This window comes from Osmerus mordax, chromosome 12, assembly GCF_038355195.1.
Source record: "Osmerus mordax isolate fOsmMor3 chromosome 12, fOsmMor3.pri, whole genome shotgun sequence".
NCBI lineage: Eukaryota > Metazoa > Chordata > Actinopteri > Osmeriformes > Osmeridae > Osmerus > Osmerus mordax.
The window spans coordinates 9234572-9255010 of record NC_090061.1 but is presented as its reverse complement, the minus strand read 5'-3'; the positions used below and the strand labels follow the sequence as shown (position 1 = coordinate 9255010).

Sequence of the window (20439 nt, the reverse complement as noted above, 5' to 3'; positions counted from 1 at the left end):
CTACTGGAGCGGAGGGAATAGTCCAGTGATGTTCTAAAATCAAAGTTCAGGGAAGTCAGTTTACGTCTTGCTATCAGCTTGCTATTCTTTTTCCCGCATACTTTCAGTCTCAGTCAAGAGTATAGTTTCCGTTCATTCAACCTGGGACCTTAATATTCGATGTGGTATCCCCTCATCTAGCTTTTAAATTCTACGTAATATTAGTTGAAATAAATTAAATTGAGATGTGTTTTGTTTTTCTTGGTTGTATGAAGATTTTTTATTTATTTTTACTTCATGTTATATGCGTATATGCTGCAACCAAATTCTCCTCAGGAAATTCCTAAACATGACCTGAACTCATGCACTTTGATCTCATTAATGTAACCAGTGGAACCTGAAAAACCACAACTACTGGGATTCATTTTAGTGTGTTGAGAATCCATCAAAATAATAACAATGAATAAAGACATTTAATGAAACTAATATAAAAGCTTTATTAATAATTTCATAGGAATATCCAAGGAATTTGTGAAATCATTCATATAACAAACCTTCATCAGTTCCTTGGATATAAAGAGGCATGGAGATCTAATCCAGATCTCTTTTAGACGACAAACAAGTCCAGAACAAGAAATACTTCCCCCTTACATGAAAAGTGCTCAAAACCATGAACATTTGAATTAAAGTGCTTTAACGTTGTCCATAAGAGATTTGAAACTCAAACCGTACATGGAAAAAGTCCTGTCACTTCCTAACAGTAACACAATAGAGATAAAAGTTTCAAGGGAGTCTGGCTGGTATGCTACTGTTTAACCACATGGTTAAAGTTTGGAGAAAAAAAATTATTGAAAAACCAAGAATTGTTTGTTGTTACTACGTACAGTATGGTAAGGTTGAGTTATTATAAACTTATTTAACATGTTAACATCTGAGACACAATCTCAGAACATATTTAGGTACCTGAGTTTTTTGATGTAATAAGATTCAATACTAGCATACTCCCAAGAATTTAAGAGGTAACTTGTGATAAGACAAGCCTACGAATGCAATACAATTCAGATTTTCAAAAATTACAGTTTATCTAAAACCATGATTACCCAGAGAAAACGTAGCCTTGCTAACATTTAATGTAATCAATGCAGGTGGTTGACATTCACTTTCCGCAATGCCATGGCACTAACATTTAAGGCATCTTCACCAGGAAGAAGCCCTCTCAACAGGAATGAAAGAAGCATCTGTACAAATAAAAGAGAAAACATTTATTTTAAGTCTTCTCAAAAACACTTTCTGATGGCAGACATACTCACATAAACCAGCTTCTTGTTTTCTTCACAATCCTGAAAGAGTTTAAAGACAGTCTCCATGTCTGACTTCTTCAGGATTAAATAGTTTGAATCTAGAACGAGGGCATGATGTCTGTCAGTTCACCAACACTGATTCCCGTCATGGACTGAAAGGTACAGAACACTAATGAACATTATGTAAGAGAAAGGATCCATCACGTACATCTGGCACTGATGAGATGGTGAGCTCGGTCTCTGGTCTCGTTCTTGTCCTCAGAGCTGCGAGGGGCCCTGGAGGGTTTAGGGGGCGCTAGAGAGGTCTGGGACCACTTCTCACACAGGTTGTCAATGTAGGAGGCCATGTGGGCTTCTGTAGGGTTCATCTTCTTCAGGAAGCTGTTCACTTTCCTGTAGACGATTGATAGGTTATCTTGGTTGTTTGACCATAACAATTAACCAATGTGAAAGAGCAAGTCGAAACATCTCTTACTTTTTTAATATCGGCATTACCGGTTTCAGTATTGCATCAAATATGTTTATGAGGATGGAATTACCTATGAAGATAAAACTTGATTATGCGATTTTAAATCTCCTCAACCATAATTTACAATTTCAAATAACCAAATGGGGGCACCAGAACTAACCAGATATCTCTTTCAATAAATCAAATATAGCTTTTGTGGCTTCCAGTTGCTCCCAGCTAGTTTGGTCCTTTTTTAAAGACGGTGACGCGTCTCCCTTGGCAACAGTCTCTTGGACTCTTCCTTTAATCCTGGCGATCCCCCCACAAATACTGGGTGACATTTTTTCTTTAGTTTTATTTGATTTTGCACAAAAACTACGCCACAAAGTATGGTCAGGAACGTCCCACAGTGAGCCTCCATTATTACTGGAATTTGTCTTACAGTCAGGATCAATCTTGTATTCCCGATGAGCTGCTTCGCTGAATACCAAAGTCTCCTCCGACCTGGATAGACCTTTACAAAAATATTTCTTGCCTACCAAGTTTTCAGGATTGTCCATTTTGTTTTGTGAGGAGGTTGCAATATTAGTCATCGAGCATGATTTCACTGTAGGTTCACTCTCCTCTTTCCTCTTGCCGTCAGAAAATTCTGAAGGAACGATACATTCAGAGATTATGATAGTTGGGAGAGATGCATCAGTCTCATCACCACTGACATCCTTCTCAGGTTCAGGAGAAGAGTGTCGAGTTTCTGACTCTGGAGGGAGATCATCCTGTTTGGCTTCCACTCTGGGATTGTTTTGCTGAGTAAGCAGAAGAAAGAGCACCCGTTATTGTCAGTTTACTGAGATCCTTTGATCTTCAGCTCCACCCACACTGTCTGCAGGTGAGTTCCATAAGTAAGACAAACAGGTTCTTTATCCTGAAATCTTTTCATATACAGTATGTATACGCTTTCCTAGATGTAAAACACAGCTGTCATCTTATCTTTCTTTGGTGACCAGGGAGTGGGATGCCTACCTCATCTTCCTCTTTTCCTGGGGTCAGGAAGTAGGCCAGGCCACTGAGGAGACCCCAAACTCCCCCATTATGCTCCTCTTCATTGAGCAGTTTGTCCAGCGGGCAGAGGAATTGGAACACAGGCTGACTGCGGCCAATCACATCATCAGAGATCATCCCCTAAAGACACCAATGACAAAGTTGTAGAGTAATGGTATGTCTTCATTTTGTAAGATTATAGTCTACAGTGTGTGTGTGTGTTAGTGATAATCGGTTAAAGTTTTAGTAAGGAAATATGCTAGTGCACCTGCAAGAACAGTTCCAGAGAAGTCCTGGCTTTCTCATCCATCTCTTCACCACCTGTCTTCTCAGAGCCCTCCTCCCCCAGCACAGACAGACAGGGTACATTAGCAGAGTCCTGTGGAATAAGTGAAAAAGTTTGATAAATACTACTTGACACAGGCTACTCATAAAATAAACTGAAATGTCAGAATAATGGCAGTCTAGGTTAATAGAATACTCTGTTCTATAATGAATAGTAAAATGCAAACTTCCAATGACCTTTCTTCGGCAGTGTTTCATTCTGAGAAATAACTGGCACAAGACTATTATGTTAAAATGTCACCCAGAGGGAGCCATGAGTGAGACAAAGCAGTTTCTCTACATCTGTTCCTGACCTGCCATCTATTGAGGAAGTAGATGACATCTGTACGGGTCTTTCTGACATCCCACTGAAGGTTCTCTGGGTTGTCTCTCTCCTCCAAGTGAATGGTAAAGCACAGCTCCTCGTCATCCCTCCTCACCTACAGTGCACACAAAATAGTCACATTTCACATTCAATTTGGACTGCAACAGGAATCAAGGTCCCAATTTTACTCAGGGTCTTCTTTAAAATACACATTTAGCTAAAGTTATGTTCCACACATACCACAGCACAAGAAAGGAATTTGGGACTCACGAGAGGGACACTGACAGCCCAGTGCCCGACGCACCACATCTCATACGACAACTTGAACTCCATCATGTCCTCCTGGACGATGACCAAGTAGTTTTCTAGATCACTATCCTCCTAAAATGAAAAAATAAGGAAACTCTTAATACCCACTTCCTGATCACATGTAAAAACATGGTGGAAAAGCTTCCAAAAACTATTTGAGTAAATTAGCTGGTAGACAACAACCCATGCTTCAGTCCCCACTAGACACAGGAGGGCCCTTCTTACACTGTCAAAGTTCTGTTGGCTGTGAATGGAGCCTTCTTTGCTACTCGCTTCGTCTTCATTGGTCAGACCACTTTGGGCAGCTATGGCCCTAAACATCAGACTCCTCTCCAATTCCTTTATCTTCTTCTTCTTGTCTTTCTTAGTCTTCATCTTGTCAAGAAATTTAGACCAGTTTTCCTTCAACTTGTTGGCTGGAAATAACAAGAAGCATCAAGGTTATCAAAACATTTCTTTTGATGGTGTGGAGGAAGGATTATGGCAAGCAATGTATATTAATAAGTGTTACAAACAAACACCTTTCTTTTTGGATTTGCTGTCAATAGCCTGAGAGTCCTCGGTACCATCCTTTACACTGAAGCAGAGAGAAACACAAAACCAGATTATCCTCTCACAGTTTCTTCTACATAGGACAATAACACCATAGAGTATAGAACAGAATTTGTATATGAGGGGAAGACTGCTGCTCCCACTCCCACTCAGACCCACCCTGTGCTGCTTGAGAACACCCACTCAGACCCACCCTGTGCTGCCCTCGAGAACACCCACTCAGACCCACCCTGTGCTGCCCTCGAGAACACCCACTCAGACCCACCATGTGCTGCCCTCGAGAACACCCACTCAGACTCACCCTGTGCTGCCCTCAAGAACACCCACTCAGACCCACCCTGTGCTGCCCTCGAGAACACCCACTCAGACCCACCCTGTGCTGCCCTCGAGAACACCCACTCAGACCCACCCTGTGCTGCCCTCGAGAACACCCACTCAGACCCACCATGTGCTGCCCTCGAGAACACCCACTCAGACTCACCCTGTGCTGCCCTCAAGAACACCCACTCAGACCCACCCTGTGCTGCCCTCGAGAACACCCACTCAGACCCACCCTGTGCTGCCCTCGAGAACACCCACTCAGACCCACCATGTGCTGCCCTCGAGAACACCCACTCAGACCCACCCTGTGCTGCCCTCGAGAACACCCACTCAGACCCACCATGTGCTGCCCTCGAGAACACCCACTCAGACTCACCCTGTGCTGCCCTCAAGAACACCCACTCAGACCCACCCTGTGCTGCCCTCGAGAACACCCACTCAGACTCACCCTGTGCTGCCCTCAAGAACACCCACTCAGACCCACCCTGTGCTGCCCTCGAGAACACCCACTCAGACCCACCCTGTGCTGCCCTCGAGAACACCCACTCAGACCCACCCTGTGCTGCCCTCGAGAACACCCACTCAGACCCACCATGTGCTGCCCTCGAGAACACCCACTCAGACCCACCGTGTGCTGCCCTCGAGAACACCCACTCAGACTCACCCTATGCTGCCCTCGCTGTCCTGAGAGGCTGGAGAGTCTGACTCCAACAGATCTTCCTCTGAGTTCTTGGGAGACACTTTGTCCAACTGACTCACAACCAGCTGGTTGAGGTTGTCGGGATCAGAGAGCCAGATCACCAGAGATTCCAACACTGCACACCAACACAGAAACATATGCAATCCGATTCCATAACAATGTCCATAAATGTGGACAAAAATGCAAATATAGAGAACAAGGGAATACTGGAAAGAGAACATGAGATGCAAATGCAGTTTTCTGTGTTCTGGGTAAAATGTCTAGAAACCTGCAGTGGGAGACAACAACACAGCATGCAGTTTCATTGGCTGCAACTAACAAAGTGTCTGCACATTGATCGTGCAACACGAAGCAATAACCTGTTGCGCTGAAACTGCAGAATGTATTGTGACCACTGCATTTTTTATGTTTATATGGTAAAAACAGGGCACTAACAGTCAGGAAAATGTCTTACCCTTAAAGGTTATTGTTTCATTTAAAACACAGTGGTTTATATCTAGTCCCCATAGAGATTCAGGAAACAGATTTTGCACCAGTGTTTCAGCAAACCCTCTGAGAACTGCTACTTCTTCTGCTCTGGAGATAAACAATGGCTCTCTGAAATACAGAATGTACAGTTTGAACAAACTTGACTCTCAGCTTCAAATGGCATCTAGAAAATACGGCTACACCTTGGGGTACAGATAGATTTATGAATGCTAATATTCCATGGAATGTCAGCCCCTCACCTGACAGACTGTTTGGAATTACGCAAATGCTGGGTCAGAATGCGGACACAACCCACACTTGCAGCACAGACGTCAAAGTCTTTGGCTTTGTCAATGATCTGGTCGAAGACACAGTCAAACTCCCTCCACAGCACCTGGTGGAGTGGCTGACTGTCGCAAGGCTCTGGGAATGTGTACCAGGGGAGGATCAGCTGGATATACGCACACTCAAACACTGGGGATCAAAAACACAGACACCACACCATGTAGTTAACAGACCAAATGGAACAGTAAAGGTAGTAGCATTCGATTCTAAATTTCTCAAAAGGAATGTTCTTTCTCAGAAAGGATCTGTGACGTTTCCTTAATAACTACAATGTGGCCACAGGACTCCTGCCTGGAAAACTTTCAAAGATTTTGCAAACCAACACCTCTCTCATTTTGTTTTCGAATCACTTCATTATCTTCATGATCATTTCATGGTAAAACAACCCACTAAGTTCCACAAATCCGCAGACTGACTTGCATGGTTTGCATTCCACTGACACACCTTGCAGAAGAGACTTCTTTACATGGGGATACAGTGACTGCAGTGACTTCTCTGTTTTTTTGGTGTTATCAGTCCCATCAGTGTCACACAAACGTTCTTCCGCTTGCTGCAAGACAAATAAAAATATTTTAAGCAGTACAGTATGCATGTACATGTTAGAAAAGTCAGTCTCTGTGTTTACTAAACACTGCCATTTGTTTGGGGCAACAACATTTGCATCGTGTCTCGTACGTTGTTTATTATTATTTCTCAAGTTTTGTTCTTGTGTAGCCTACACATAACCCTTTTCCATAGACTGACAAAACAAGGGAAAGTAATCTTTGTAAGATAGATCCTTTGTAAGCTGAATAACTTAAGGCACCCTGATGACCCCGGCAACAGTAATATAAATGGGTTTTAGTAGAATATTTATCTGATGAACGTATGCATAATTACATTAACAACAAAAATTAAAAAAATGTGCAGACATTGTGCAGCAATATGACACCCCGCTGCAACATTGTAACACACTACACACAGACTGTGAATAAGTAACACTTAAATGAAAGAGTTCATGAGTATAAATTAACTATTTCATCACCAGTAAAACGTTCTTCTCTGTCACCTCGTCTGTTTGAGTACTGCTTTCTCGCCCAACGGTCTTGAGGTTAGATGAAGTTGATGGAAAACATAAAAAACATAAAGCTAACTGAGTCAACGTTCGTCCGTAGTCTGAAAAATACCATAGAAACCCGAGAACGATAGCGATCGAGAAACGCCACCGGTACATCTTTTTCTACTTCCAACACTCAAATCTCATTGCATGAGCTCAATAAACTTTTAAGATACTTTATAGTCTCAACAAATTCGCATTACTCTAGCTCCCCATTTTACACGCACTGTTCGATGTATGTAGGCTTTGCATTCTCCAAAACCCTAAGGGAAGAAAAAAAATGGTCTCTGGAAGACTCGTGATTGGCTACACTGTGAACGTGCATGTCTTTGTATCTGCAACTGATTATATTGGCATGCCATAACACGTCAGTTGTATGAGAACTAGTGGGAGATTTCCATACTTCAGACTGTTACAGGCTGCAGCTGACCAGGCAAAAAGATCACGTAAAAAGTTGTAAAAACTATAACTGTAGAAAGAAACAAACTGTTACTTTAATGCATTTTCCATATAGTATAGACTATCAACAACACGCAAATATAGCAAGAAGCATTTTGAATATCTCGCACTAGATTGGATGGCAAAGCTACAAAATGTAGGCTTATGTGAATGAGGAAATACTGTGAAGCAGGTTTCTGACAATTCACCACATGATGGCACTATCTGCAGATATGTTGTCAGAAGGTTCTCGTTCAGTGTCTTTTTCAGTGTATGCGTTTCCTCAAATACTGGTATTATGGATAGGCTATGTATTGCAGTGACGTGGCTGAGACACACATATGATGATAATGTCATGAAAATGAATACATTATACAGCCCATAGTTCTCCCAAAGAACACTGTGAGAAGTAGATAATTTCCTTTACCATAGAAGGAATGGTCAAGGGGAAGAGTCAACCTGACTTTTCAAATTATTGATCAAACATTTATTATTTAAATAATAAATTAAAATAATTAAATTAAAATTTTTAAATAAAAGTAATTAATCAATAATTGCCAGGATGATTTCTAAATCAATCAGAGATTACTACCATCTTGACACTCACCGCCTCAGGAAGGACAAAACATTACAGAACTGGAGAATAAAATCTGTTCTGGATCTTAATGTAAAAGACAATACCCTTGCTAAGCAGGCACAACCAACACGTGTGGCAGCAGGACAATCAATAACCTTGACCTCCAGTACAATACTGCTGACAAGCAGGCACATAGGATATGTCACAGCCACAACGTCAGTGGCAGCAGCCACAAGGCAGAGAAGAGACTTTTGGACTTATACACATGATCAATGACAAGCCCCACTAAAGAGAGATCCCTTTTGAAAACAAAAACATTGTGTTTAATATAATTTTGTTCTAAATGTGTTTTATGATCTGTGAAAAGGTATGTTAACCCCAAATCTGTGGAAACCTGACAATAGTATTCTTTTACTGTTTCAATGTAATACTGTGATGGAAAGTGAACATTCTCAATAAAGGAGCAATTCAGAGAGGGACCCCCTTAATCCAGATGCAGTTGATTATGTTGATTATTTGCAGAGCAACATACAACACATGCAACATACATTATAATATTAACTTTCATTTATATAGTACTTTTCTTAAACCCAAAGATGCTTTCCTGGGGAACACAGAACAGAGCCTTTCTAATCAAGAGACCATAAATGATACAGTGTTTCATGTTTCAATCATATACGTGGTATAGGAACTGATTCAGTACAAGAGGTCAACTGATTAAATCCAAGAGGGTAAAATAAATTGTAAATCTAAGTAGGCGTGTCTCGTCTGAGATTACACCAATGACTTTGAACAACTGTGGCTACAGTACAGTAGCAGTCAGCCTAATGCCAGAGTCCAAATCTACCTAAAATATTTGTCTCTAATCCCTGAGGCTAGCATAAAACATTTCTGAACTAATTTGTTGACAGTAGTTCCAATTTGATCCCTAAGTTAGTGTGAGTGATTAAAGGGATTTATTATCAAAATGTTTGTGGAGTCTGAGAGGACGATTACTCCGATACCCAACTGGGTAAATCATGTGTAATCAGAAAGAGGCTGTGACACATCAATGAAGGTCACGTGTGTCAGAAGATGATGAAAAGTTCATTGTGCTAATACGGCAGTTTCCCTTACTCGTCCATCCAGTTGGTGGCACAAGGCCAAGGTTTACAGTCTGTGCAGGCAAACAGTGGAGCTGCTGTGAAAAGGACAAGGAAGGTCCACACTTGATGGCATGAGTCTGGCCTCAGTCCCATATCAGCTGCTGCAATTGTGTTTCTGAAGCAATGTCAGTCACAACACTCCAGTGAGGTATAGGGTTCTCACGCTACACTGACATGTCAAACCTCCATCAGAACTGCATAAAACTTTTTTTTTATTGCTTATATAGTTTTTCTTCACAAATACCTTTACGTTTCACTGTGTTGATTAATCGTTCTCTACAGCAGGTCTAAAGTCATCAACATTCTTGACTGCCAAACACCCACTCAAGGTCAAAGTCCTAAAGAACCAAGGCCGTGATCATAATATATATTGGGGGGGACACATCCCCCCCAATATTCAAGTCTGGTCAAAATGTTCCCCCCAATATATTGACATAAATATAAATGTGCTACGCTACTACAGGCAACCACACATGCTGTCTGAAATTATCATAACAAATTTAATTTGTCCCCCCCAATGTTGGCGCCATGGCTACGGCCTTGTAAAGAACACTAGGAGGCTTGATGGGGGATCAATTATGTTTAAAACGCTGGAGTAAATGCTCAAGACACACTTGTTCCAGGAGTACAATAGTACTTAGGAATGATTTGCTGAACCTGATGTTAGTTTCCTCCAGGATCACAATCACTCTTATTGATAGACTTGTTGCTCTTGTTGGTTGTAACTGATTTAAAATTATTGTACTCGCTGTGAAATATATTATTGTTACTTGCTTTCTACAGGTACACTCTTCCACTTTTGAGGTTCATGTTGCTTAATTGTAACTTGTTTAACTACATGCTCTTATGGTTCTTGCCTTTGGCACTTATTTGGTTTTTCACAATGTATGCATCATGTTTTGGACTATGTCGTTGTTATGACATATGTACTTTTGTAAAGCTCTCTTGGAAGTCGCTTTGGATAAAAAAACATCAGCTAAATGAATACATGTAAATGGAGTAATCCATGTCACTACAATTCCTAGTCCACTTTTCCCTTCATCTACAACTGCACAAATACAATTATGAATATTTCTCAATTTCTCCAAACTCAATTTAGCTGCAGTTATTGTAACAACTTCCTATACAATTTTAAACATACATTTTTAATCCCACCAGCATTCCATTCAAACTTCTTAAAAGTGGTGACAGATTACAACTAGTCACCAATCTTCTTGGCTGATCTTGGCTCGAGTCCACATACAACTCTGGAGTGATTTGCCGCCATGAGCCAGTGCTCAGGTTGCACCTCATGAAAGACGACACCAAGCGGCTCCCTGAGTTATACTAAACTTGACTGAGGGAGGGAGGCAACAGGACTAAGCCTTACTACGACCTCACTCCTATTCAGGTATGTTATCCTTTCAAAACACACACATTCAAAACCAAGGTAGGCATTCAAGTGTGGTTTCATTCAGTAGGTTTCCTTTATTGCATTAATTTCTTTTCTAAAACAGACAATCTGGTAGAAACTTTCCATCCAGCAAAGGTTTCTTTATACGAAGAATGACATTCCAATTGTGAGGGGAACAAAACAAACAAACATGGGCCAAAAGAAAAGAGCTAAACGGATTTCCAAAGTACAACTAGCACTGATATACTAGTTGGTCCCGATAAATAAGGCGGAATTTAAGAGTCCTTCCAAAAGATGTTAGTGTTGAACACTACAACATTTACGTTGGACCTAAAAATCTATTTAGAGGACCTTCTTCAACTCGTCATACAACACCAGCACAAAGGCACCACCCATTCCTCGGAGAACGTTGGACCAGGCTCCCTTGAAGAAGGCCTTGCCACCCTCATCACGAGCAATCTTCTTCCAGCAGTCAATGGTGCCACTGTACATAATGTCAGCTGAAAAAGGACACACACACACACACAAGTTGTATGTCAATTAGGGTTGTAACAGATCAATCATGACGGTGTATTATGGAAGACTGGACTACAGTGCATTCTCAAGGGGTTACCTCCTTTGCGGCCAGACTGCATCATCATGCGACGACGGACGGTATCGAAGGGGTAGGAAGTGAAACCAGCAACTGCAGTGACAGTCTGAGCAATCGCCCAGCTGACAATAATGTGCGTGTTCTTAGGATCTGGGAGCATACCTGCAGAGTCAACATGAAAGGATCAGCAAAGGCTGGAGAACTTTTTACAAAATCAATTGTTAGAAAACAGCTTTACAGACTAATGCTGGGAAAGCCTGACGACTCACCCTTGGCTGTGTCATAAACACCAAAGTAGGCTGCTCTGTAGATGATGATACCCTGGACAGACACATTGAAGCCCTGGTACAGACCCTTGAGGCCATCAGACTTGAAAATCTTCTTCAAGCAGTCACCCAAGCCACTGAACTCACGCCCGGCACCTGCCTTGCCGACGTCTGCGGCCAGACGGGTTCTGGCGAAGTCGAGGGGGTAGACGAAGCACAGGGAGGTGGCACCAGCTGCTCCACCAGAGGCCAGGTTACCAGCAAAGTACCTCCAGAACTGCTTGTGCTTATCCACGCCATCAAGGAAGACCTGCTTATACTTGTCCTTGAAAGCGAAGTTGAGGGCCTGGGTGGGGAAGTATCTGATGACATTGGCCAGGTTACCTCTCCAGAATGAGAGGAAACCCTGCTCTTTGGGAATACGGGTGACGCAGTCCATGATGCCCTTGTACTGCATATCGGCTGTGATCTGTTTGCTGGCATGTTGCACCTGAAAAGAAAATAAATGTTTAGAAGGATTTAAAATGTGCACTTCACAGACATACTTTGCATTTTGTCAAACGGTTCCTTAACTGTGCTTGTATTTAATTTTGACAAACATAGCATTGGTCACTTCGCACTGAAATACTACGAGCTTGTTGGAGAAGGCCCGCCCCCGTCTACGCGAGCTATGTTGGCATTTGAATGGGCCCGAACAAGAAGCCTCCCTCCCCTTGCATCGACCTTGGTTAGGAGGCCTAGTGAGTACAGTACTGCGCCATATTTGACACCCATTGTAAATCGAAATTCTACCAAGCAAAAAAACTACTGATTAAAAAAAGTCAAATAAGGCAACCGGACCGAATCTTAAAGTGCCATAAGAGATTTACTTTAAAACCCGTTGCAAAATTTAGAGAGAAGAAAAAACTACGCTAGTTGTTTAAAACCAATGTCTACTTCCTAGAACTAGCATCAGACACATTTCTAATGCAATGGAATTTCATTCGCCAACTTTTCGGACTGGAGCAGGGAAGTGAGAACAGTTTGTTCAATCTAAGATGGCTTACTGCTCTCAACCGACCTGTCGGACTAATCGACAAAGTCTGGACGAAACGGGCTTATGTGAGCTAACAAGCTGGCTAGCATTTACTACGCCACTTATTTGACTACTACTGTAGTAGACAAGCTAGGTATTATTAGCAAGCAACACCAGATTAGCCTACAACCATCACACCATTATCTTTTTAACGGGAATGACACTCTTGCATGCTTTGGCGTTCACTTGTTCTAGAAATCCTGTTGCACAAAATGTTTTTCATCATTCCGCCCAACAACACTGACCTGGAGAAGGAGTTTCACTCTTTCGATGGGGGCGACTGCTGTTTTGGAGATGGCAGCGGAAATACCACCGGCCAAAAAGTCCTTAGCGAAAGAAACGGCCGTCTCATTCATGTTTGCGGTTGATGCTAGTCTTCGTCTCAAAGAAACCTTGCCGTTCAGTCGCGGGACTGGAGTGGTATGCCGGTGTAGGCGAAATGGGACGAACAGTCGATTTGAGAACGGATTTAAGACTAATGTGTGCGCGAGACCAAACGAGAGCGTCAAAACCGTCTTATCATTGGTGCGCGAATGCATTTAGTGGGCGTGGTTCAGTCGTTTGTATGAAGGCCTTCGCCAGAAAAGTCCGTCATATTTGGAAGGTTATGGCTTGAGGAGATTTTTAGAATGTCTGACTTCACCTTTCATGTAGACTTACACGAAAGTCACGAAACTGAAGTGTATACTTTTTTACCAGGCAGTAACAATATGTTGCACTTTCTTTATATTATATGGAATATATGATTAATTGTTACTAAAACTGTATTTTGACAAAGTTTGCATGCCCTCTTAATGTGAGGCGAGTCCAAGGTCAGTATATTTCAGCTTGGAGCAACTGACATGGCAACTGACATGGTTGGTGTTACAGAGTTAATGATCAGCTGTGACAGGGCCCCTTGTAGAGGAAAAAAGGTCATCTGAACCAGTCCCTTTCTGTGTCCTTGACTACAAGATCACATGACCTCCTAAGAGATAGAGATTCTTCTAAATGCATTGCTGTGCTTGGTCAAACTCTTTTATAACCATGGATAACACTACAGAAACTGCAATACTTCTCATGTTTATCTTCAAAGAGTTCATCTTGCTTTCCAACTGTTTGCAGGGCCTGGTGATTGTGGTGTTCTCTGTGGGGGACATATTTCAGATCAAATTACTGTCACTTCACTAGGGCAAACCAAGGAGCTTATAGGTGCAAACCAATGACCATGAGGGCAAACATGGTAGCTCCATTCAAGGCCTTTCGTACCAACAAGTGGAAACCAAGGTGGACAAGCCTTCTGTGTACAAAACATAGCATTTTGGAAGTACAGGCCATTAGAATACGGAACATTTTCTGAACAAGGTTAAAGGAATGTGTCATTATTTCCAAGTACTCTTGTAAAATAAGTTGCATTGTGATCCACAACATTTGAACTTACAGAACACTCATCAGAGACTTTCAATATTTCACAAAATGTTCCAAAAACAATGTTTTGTGATATAATTTTATGTTGTAACATACTTCATATCACTTTGTCATTTACAGCAACATACTGACTGCACTACTAAAACACTTCTAAAATGACTCCTGGACCATAACAATCTAAACATGTAGTTCTTGCACGTAGTCAGCTCAAAGTAATATTGGAGTGCTAATATTGTCTTATTGCTAGACACACAATCATATGTGCTATGGCCTTGTCTCATTATTTACATTTAGAATGATCAACAAATAGCCCCATAATAAATACAGAAATCCGAAGGCACAAATACATGAGCTGAAGTGTGTTAAAATACATAACATCTTAAAACATTGAGTAATGCACATGACTGTAGTAAGAACTACATTCTCATAATAGGTCAGGTTTATGCTCTCTTATTGACTATACCAGACAGAGTTTAAGCCATGTGGCGCATGTTAACACCCTCAGAACGAATGCAACTAAAAACTTCATACAGAGATAACCCAGTCAAATAAAATACTAAATATTGATGTAAAAATTAAGTATTTCTATGACCGTAGATTGTGCTGTTTGTGGAGTGTAAAAATGCAGCTCCTATTATTGTATTGTAACAATAACTGCCTGAGTATAGAAAATACTATACATGATGAACCAAATGACCATCATTGTCAATATTGGAATTTTATATAAAATGTTTGCTCATGCACTGCATTGAGCAAGTCTGAGAAGTAGACCTGATGTCAATCAGATTTCCATCTCTACAGTATTGGATTCCAACAAATATTTCAGACTTACTCTGGAAGCAAAGACAGGCCCTTTTCTAACCCAATAGGGTCAGCAGTCAATGACAAATCCTACCAGTCCTACGAGGACTTGTATCCCCAGCGATTTCCCATCGAAGATTCCTGTGACTGAAAGTTTCTATTTTTCAAGTACTTCTTCATCTCCTCTAACTCAGAGGGGCCTAAGCTTTGGTCCACGCCTGGCGCTAACTTATAGCTCAGAGGAGACACAATGTACCCATTGCGGTAAAGGCAGACCTGTTTGCACATCTCAAAGCAGCTAAACAACAGGCCAGAGTATGGTACAATCTGTGAAAGAAAAAACAGAGTTTTAAGAACAAATACAACGGCACATTTAGGATCATTCATGAAAACCCTAAATAAACTAAGACCAAGTCCTAATAAAATACCCATCAAATGGTTGATTATTACAACTACAACTGACTGTTTTCTGACTTTTACAGTATGTGTGCCTCTTCGGGCAACTTTCAGCCCTTGGAGCCCTTTCACCTGTATAATAGCAATCGTGCAGCTATCATGAAATGTCATTTGGAGATGAAAGACGAGAGCAGTGCATACTGTTCCAGGAACAGAGCCTGGTCTGGCAGCTTGTAACATGTCTGTTCTGAATAACAACCAAACCACTGCAGTGTTTCTAAGTCCTGCCTCCTCACAACGTGTCTGGAACATAGGCTACTATTCTTTTACTGAAGATACAGACACAGATACCAACTTCCCAGGATCCGCCCACCACTTTCCAGTAATTATTTGATAATCAAGTATAGTAAATAGTTGTTAGTATAGAAATATGAATACTTGTAATACAGTTTCTAATGTATTGACAATGCTATCGATCTGTTCCCACCTTGACCAAGTTGGCTGTGAGGCCACTCCAAAGTGCCATGATGCCTTTGTTCTTGATCACCTGCCTGAAGCAGTCTGTCAGCCCAGTGAAGTGGACATCAGCTCCTCCACAATGGGGAAGGTGAGGACTCTGAGCCTTTAAAGAAAAGAGAACAGCATCAAATATGATTTAGCAAAGGACCTTGATTAAATCAATTACAAGTAGGGTGAAATGGAACCCTGTAAGATGGATTGAGAATGCATGTATTTGCTCTGATAAGTAGTTGATGCTCCCAAATGTAGTGTGTATTTGTGTCTAACAGGGAAATAATACTGTTGAAAACAACATAGATACTATTGACAATAAACCAACTTAAATTTAAGAATGAATCAAAATCTACAATCTTTAAACATTGTATGAAAGAAGCAGGATTATACATTTACTGTTAAAACATCGTTCAATTCTTGTTATCGAGAGACATTTTCAGCTGATCTCACATGACTCGTCTGCTTGCAGCACTCAAGTCATTACAGTGACTCCTCCCTTACTGATTGGCAAGAGGTGAAATAATGCATTAACCAGATGTGGTAAGTTTCCAGTTGTCATTTGCATCGTCCTTCAAAATCAAGTGTTTTTTGTGCTTTTGCATTAACCCCATACATGACTTCAGTGGTGATTAAGTTTCCCCCATAAAACACAAATAAAAAGTTAACAAAAGTTACAAAGTATTTGGTCTCAAAAAGTCTACTTTTGCAAACGCCGTACTATGCTACTATGATCATTTAAAAACAAGTACCTTACCTTAAAGTAAGTTAAAACTTCCCTAAACATTTGTAGGTCATGTGATATGTTTCTCCTTGCTACTTCCTGTTTTACTAAAAATATTTACAGAAGGAACCTGATTGGACTGCTTTGTATGTCATTAAGCACATCAACTGAAAAAATCTTACATAAGAATATGATAGCAGAATAGTGCTCTGTGTTTAACTCCTTTGTAGACCTGGCACTCAGCATATCCACTGTTACCAGCTATCTTTAGAGAACTTATCTATAGTGAGTGCAGACCCTGAACGACATTCACATTCTCAGCTGCCGCAGAACCTTGTGGTTGCTAATTATAGGCCGATAAAACCGGATGTAGTATTCTGTCCTTCGGAATAGTATTGTACACAATGTGTCCTTTTACTTACAGAACAAAACAAGTGAAAAGATACATAAAATTATACCACGCCATAAAAACAGTTTCTTTTTACTGTCTATAAACGTTTTGAGACAAAAATGCACAACTTCTATAACTGTGGTATCTTATAGGATAAAGTATTCCCATATAATTTTCTCATTGAGGGATACATTTATTATGTCATGTATGAACATGCCCTCTTATGGACAGCAGTGGTACTACAGTTGACAAATGCCGCACTATACAGTGGTATAAGACAGCTTCATGTATTAAAATACTGACCTGCATCTTCCTTTTCACAGTTTCAAATGGGTAGGAGAGAGTCTGAGCCACTCCTGCTGCAAAGCAGCCATTGATGAAGTTCTGCAGGGGAGTGAAGCGAAAGGAAGGCTCCTGCCACAGTCTGTCCAGGTTGATATAGACTGCATAGCAGCCAATAGAGAAGGGGAATGCACCTGTTAGAATAAAGAGTTTACAGCTTTATATCAATTATAGCGACAGCTATGGTAAACAGTTTGGTTATTTAAAATAAATATTCACTTAAAAAAAAAAAGTAAGGCTGAGTGATGGTTGACTAAACACTCCCGTCCCCTTCACACAAGAGAGCGTACATACCTATGACTGTGAGAGAGAAGCCCCTGTAGAGCGCTAGAAGACCTTCTGTCCCATAGATCTTGGAGAGGGTGTGGACCACTCCCTTGTAAGAGGGCTCCATGCAGTTCTGAGCAATGAGACGTGTCTCTGCTACCTCCAGAGGGTATGTGGCCAGGGCGGCAGTTATGCCAGCCAGACCGCCTGCAAATATGGCCCTCCACTGAGAGATGTAGCCCAGCTCATCCATGTGAAGGTGGACAATCCTAGAGAAAGAATTAAAAAAACACAAATGAGTTCTGTTGTTAGTCAAAATAAAACCATCTCTCTTGTATTGTCAAACAAACAAAAATATATCGAACTTTTACTAGTTCACACATAAATCTATAAACTAATCTTATGCTCGTGCTATACATTCCGATTAATCTGTAAATCTAAATAAAATTGGACTGTATGTATCTAACCTCTACAATTGATTGTGACATTTTTTAACCTCGGAACTTGACTTTCACTGAAAAGGAGGAGCCGGGGGTCGTGTTTACATGTGCCTGTTTACACGTGTCGGCTGGCGCGTGACTATTTATACTAAATGTCAACGCCCGAAAATTATGTACCATGACTCCGTTTAGGGCATGGTCGGGTAGGATTGCACATGTATCTATTAATGGTTAGAGCAGGTAAAGGCAACGTGTCGTTTGCCTATGGTTAACGATTTATCTTCACACATGATGGCTTGTTCATTAGAACCAGGAGCTTCATTTTGTCTGATTGGACGAGACTAGAAGGTGTGACATGACGTAACTAGTCATTCTATATGGGCGGAAGCTCGATATGGACGTGATGTCCCCAAACTAAGACATGATGATGTAGCTAACAAAGCTAAGGAAACTAGTGAGCTAAAAAAAAACTACCGTAGAAACACAACAAGCGACAAACTGACAAATTAAATTCAAATACAATAATAAAGTATGATGAAAAAAAACGTATCCAGTAGGCTACTGTACAGCTGTCAAAATAGTGACTACTACTACAGTAGCTCTAGCAATGCTAATCAACCAGCTAGCTAACTCTGTCAACACAGCAAGCTAACAATATTACGTTTAAACAAAACGTGTTCTAAAGAGCTATTAGTTTGACAGAGATGCAGTTAATGTTCCATCAAACCATTCAATCCAATACACAAAAATCTGGATATCAACTCACTTTTTATATGTTGCTAAGTGGACAGCACTGTAGGGAAATAGCCGGAGACAGGAAACGAGATTTCCTTTCAAAAACCCTCGTAAGCCCTCATTTTGATAAATGAGAAGAAAACTGTGCCAAACCCCTTTCTTACAGTGAAATGTTCCAACTTGGTTCTTGATTTTTACCACCTCCAGAGGCGAGGTGACAGTTTTACTAAAAACCCCAGCAAAACCAACGCACAAGAAGCTTTGCGAACTTGTCAACCTGTCGTCTTTTTTAACTGTAGCCATAGCTATCCAGTCTTAATATGTTCTAAAAAGTCGAAAGATTGTCTTCAGCAGTAGAGAACCACAAGGGTTATAGTGGGTACCAAGTTCCAGCGTTGTTTATGTGAAGACCGACTGAAAACCAACCTCGAGATACGTCATCCGTTGTATGTCACGTTGCTCAAGCCAGAGGGACGTTGGGCCAACTAAAACAATGCTCCAGTAACACCACTAGGGGGAGGTCTAGGTCCGTTAATTTCGATTTATTTCATCTTTTAAGTGCAGTGATTGAGCACAAGTGAAAACAAGCATGGGAATGGAGGTAGGTAGACCACACATAGATGGTTGGCTGCTTAGACTATTGTTATTTTAGTGACCGGGTGGCACATTACACATTTTGGTCGGTGTAATTGTTTCAAAGCCAGCCATTTACAGAGGTGGAATTTCTATTCATTTTTAGAAGCAAACCTTACAGGAATTTAATCACATGTCATTCATGAATAACATTGGAATATTGAAATATAGCTGATGATAATGTTTTGGTCCAAGCTTGAAGTTCAGACTGAGGGGACAGTGAGTCATAAGTTCTAGGAGTGGGTCATAACATCCAGGGGCAGGATCACTGAGGTCAATGACATGAAGCCAGATCATATAAAGCATGTTTGAACTGTTTATTGGTTCTAATTCCTTCACTGACCACCATCGTTCCCATCAGTCTCACACACGCACACACATACGCACGCGCACACACACGCACACACACGCACACACACGCACACACACACAACGTATCAACAGGGGCTTGCAGTTCCTTTCCTGTTACAGTGGCCAGTGTTTGTTTTCTGCCTATGTCCGCCTGCCAGGAGTTCCTCCCTCCCCTGCCGGGCTGACAACCTCAGCTGCCTGTGAAGAGCCCACCTCCTGCCTGTGGTGGGGCCACTTGGCTCATTCACAAAGGCCACTGGAATAACAGAGTCCTCCAGAGGAAATGACGGCCTGTTCAAAAGAGGTTTCCCCTTCTCTGCAACTCCTCCTCATTGGGAGTACGATAAGTTTGGGTGAAGGACAACAAAATGGTAAATCATTTATCATAAACAATAGTGAGTCAGCTCATTCTAGATATAAACCTTTGCCACATTTATTTCACATTTCCTGAGGTACACTAAAATCATAAAAGTCACGACATTCAAGTATGTGTCGTTGATTCCAATCTTATGAAAAGGTATACATGAACCTTCATAATCCTTTTGGTGGAAGTGCACAGGCCTACACAACTTGTAATTCACAATGCAACACCAGATAGAGAAAACAAACAAGGGGGGGAGCTGAAATGATGCCTCGGTGTGGGAAGGGGCTCCGCTTTAGAAGTCATGCTCCTCTTCACTGTCACCCTGCTTCAATTGAAGAATGTCAGAGTGGGAATGAGATTTGTCCCTGGTCCCAAAGACAATAAAA

The 20439-nt window shown here is 41.3% G+C and overlaps 3 protein-coding genes and 1 long non-coding RNA gene across 4 annotated transcripts; 1 reads left to right on the top strand and 3 right to left on the bottom strand.

The window, feature by feature from the left end:
* Positions 1-463: 463 nt before the first annotated feature.
* Positions 464-7438, bottom strand: si:rp71-46j2.7 (uncharacterized). Its single transcript, XM_067247821.1, has 16 exons — positions 7135-7438; positions 6555-6660; positions 6026-6239; positions 5752-5894; positions 5262-5412; positions 4246-4301; positions 3950-4140; positions 3686-3796; positions 3405-3530; positions 3035-3145; positions 2749-2907; positions 1910-2531; positions 1756-1819; positions 1489-1673; positions 1290-1378; positions 464-1217 (listed from the first exon to the last, which is right to left on the bottom strand). Exons 1-16 carry the CDS (start codon positions 7321-7323, stop codon positions 1116-1118), a joined length of 2619 nt encoding a protein of 872 aa, XP_067103922.1. The 5' UTR covers positions 7324-7438; the 3' UTR covers positions 464-1115.
* A 3370-nt stretch (positions 7439-10808) lies between these two features.
* Positions 10809-13153, bottom strand: slc25a5 (solute carrier family 25 member 5). Its single transcript, XM_067247426.1, has 4 exons — positions 12938-13153; positions 11621-12107; positions 11373-11513; positions 10809-11259 (listed from the first exon to the last, which is right to left on the bottom strand). The coding sequence occupies exons 1-4, from the start codon at positions 13046-13048 to the stop codon at positions 11102-11104; spliced, it is 897 nt and encodes a 298-aa protein (XP_067103527.1). The 5' UTR covers positions 13049-13153; the 3' UTR covers positions 10809-11101.
* Positions 13154-13801: 648 nt separating this feature from the next.
* On the bottom strand, positions 13802-19021 carry slc25a43 (solute carrier family 25 member 43). Its single transcript, XM_067247622.1, has 5 exons — positions 18737-19021; positions 17558-17799; positions 17225-17397; positions 15784-15918; positions 13802-15227 (listed from the first exon to the last, which is right to left on the bottom strand). Exons 1-5 carry the CDS (start codon positions 19006-19008, stop codon positions 15000-15002), a joined length of 1050 nt encoding a protein of 349 aa, XP_067103723.1. The 5' UTR covers positions 19009-19021; the 3' UTR covers positions 13802-14999.
* LOC136954086 (uncharacterized) lies at positions 15508-17613 on the top strand. The gene is made up of 4 exons (XR_010878067.1): positions 15508-15678; positions 15794-15903; positions 16279-16349; positions 17245-17613. It is a non-coding gene; the product is annotated as an uncharacterized lncRNA (long non-coding RNA).
* Positions 19022-20439: the final 1418 nt, after the last annotated feature.

What these genes read in the sequence shown, in the direction of transcription:
- slc25a5 (XM_067247426.1), bottom strand. Translation starts at nt 13,048, where the DNA reads ATGAATGAGACGGCCGTTTCTTTCGCTAAGGACTTTTTGGCCGGTGGT. An exon ending in GAGTGAAACTCCTTCTCCAG is followed by an intron (nt 12,108 to 12,937) that starts GTCAGTGTTGTT and finishes TTTTCTTTTCAG; the next exon opens with GTGCAACATGCCAGCAAACA. An exon ending in GCAGTCTGGCCGCAAAGGAG is followed by an intron (nt 11,260 to 11,372) that starts GTAACCCCTTGA and finishes GTCCTTTTTCAG; the next exon opens with CTGACATTATGTACAGTGGC.
- slc25a43 (XM_067247622.1), bottom strand. Translation starts at nt 19,008, where the DNA reads ATGGCTACAGTTAAAAAAGACGACAGGTTGACAAGTTCGCAAAGCTTC. An exon ending in CTGTGAAAAGGAAGATGCAG is followed by an intron (nt 15,919 to 17,224) that starts GTCAGTATTTTA and finishes TTTTCTTTAAAG; the next exon opens with GCTCAGAGTCCTCACCTTCC. An exon ending in TCACAGCCAACTTGGTCAAG is followed by an intron (nt 15,228 to 15,783) that starts GTGGGAACAGAT and finishes TTTCTTTCACAG; the next exon opens with ATTGTACCATACTCTGGCCT.
- si:rp71-46j2.7 (XM_067247821.1), bottom strand. Translation starts at nt 7,323, where the DNA reads ATGTACCGGTGGCGTTTCTCGATCGCTATCGTTCTCGGGTTTCTATGG. An exon ending in GCCAACAGAACTTTGACAGT is followed by an intron (nt 3,797 to 3,949) that starts GTAAGAAGGGCC and finishes TTTTCATTTTAG; the next exon opens with GAGGATAGTGATCTAGAAAA. An exon ending in CCATCTCATCAGTGCCAGAT is followed by an intron (nt 1,379 to 1,488) that starts GTACGTGATGGA and finishes CCCTCGTTCTAG; the next exon opens with ATTCAAACTATTTAATCCTG.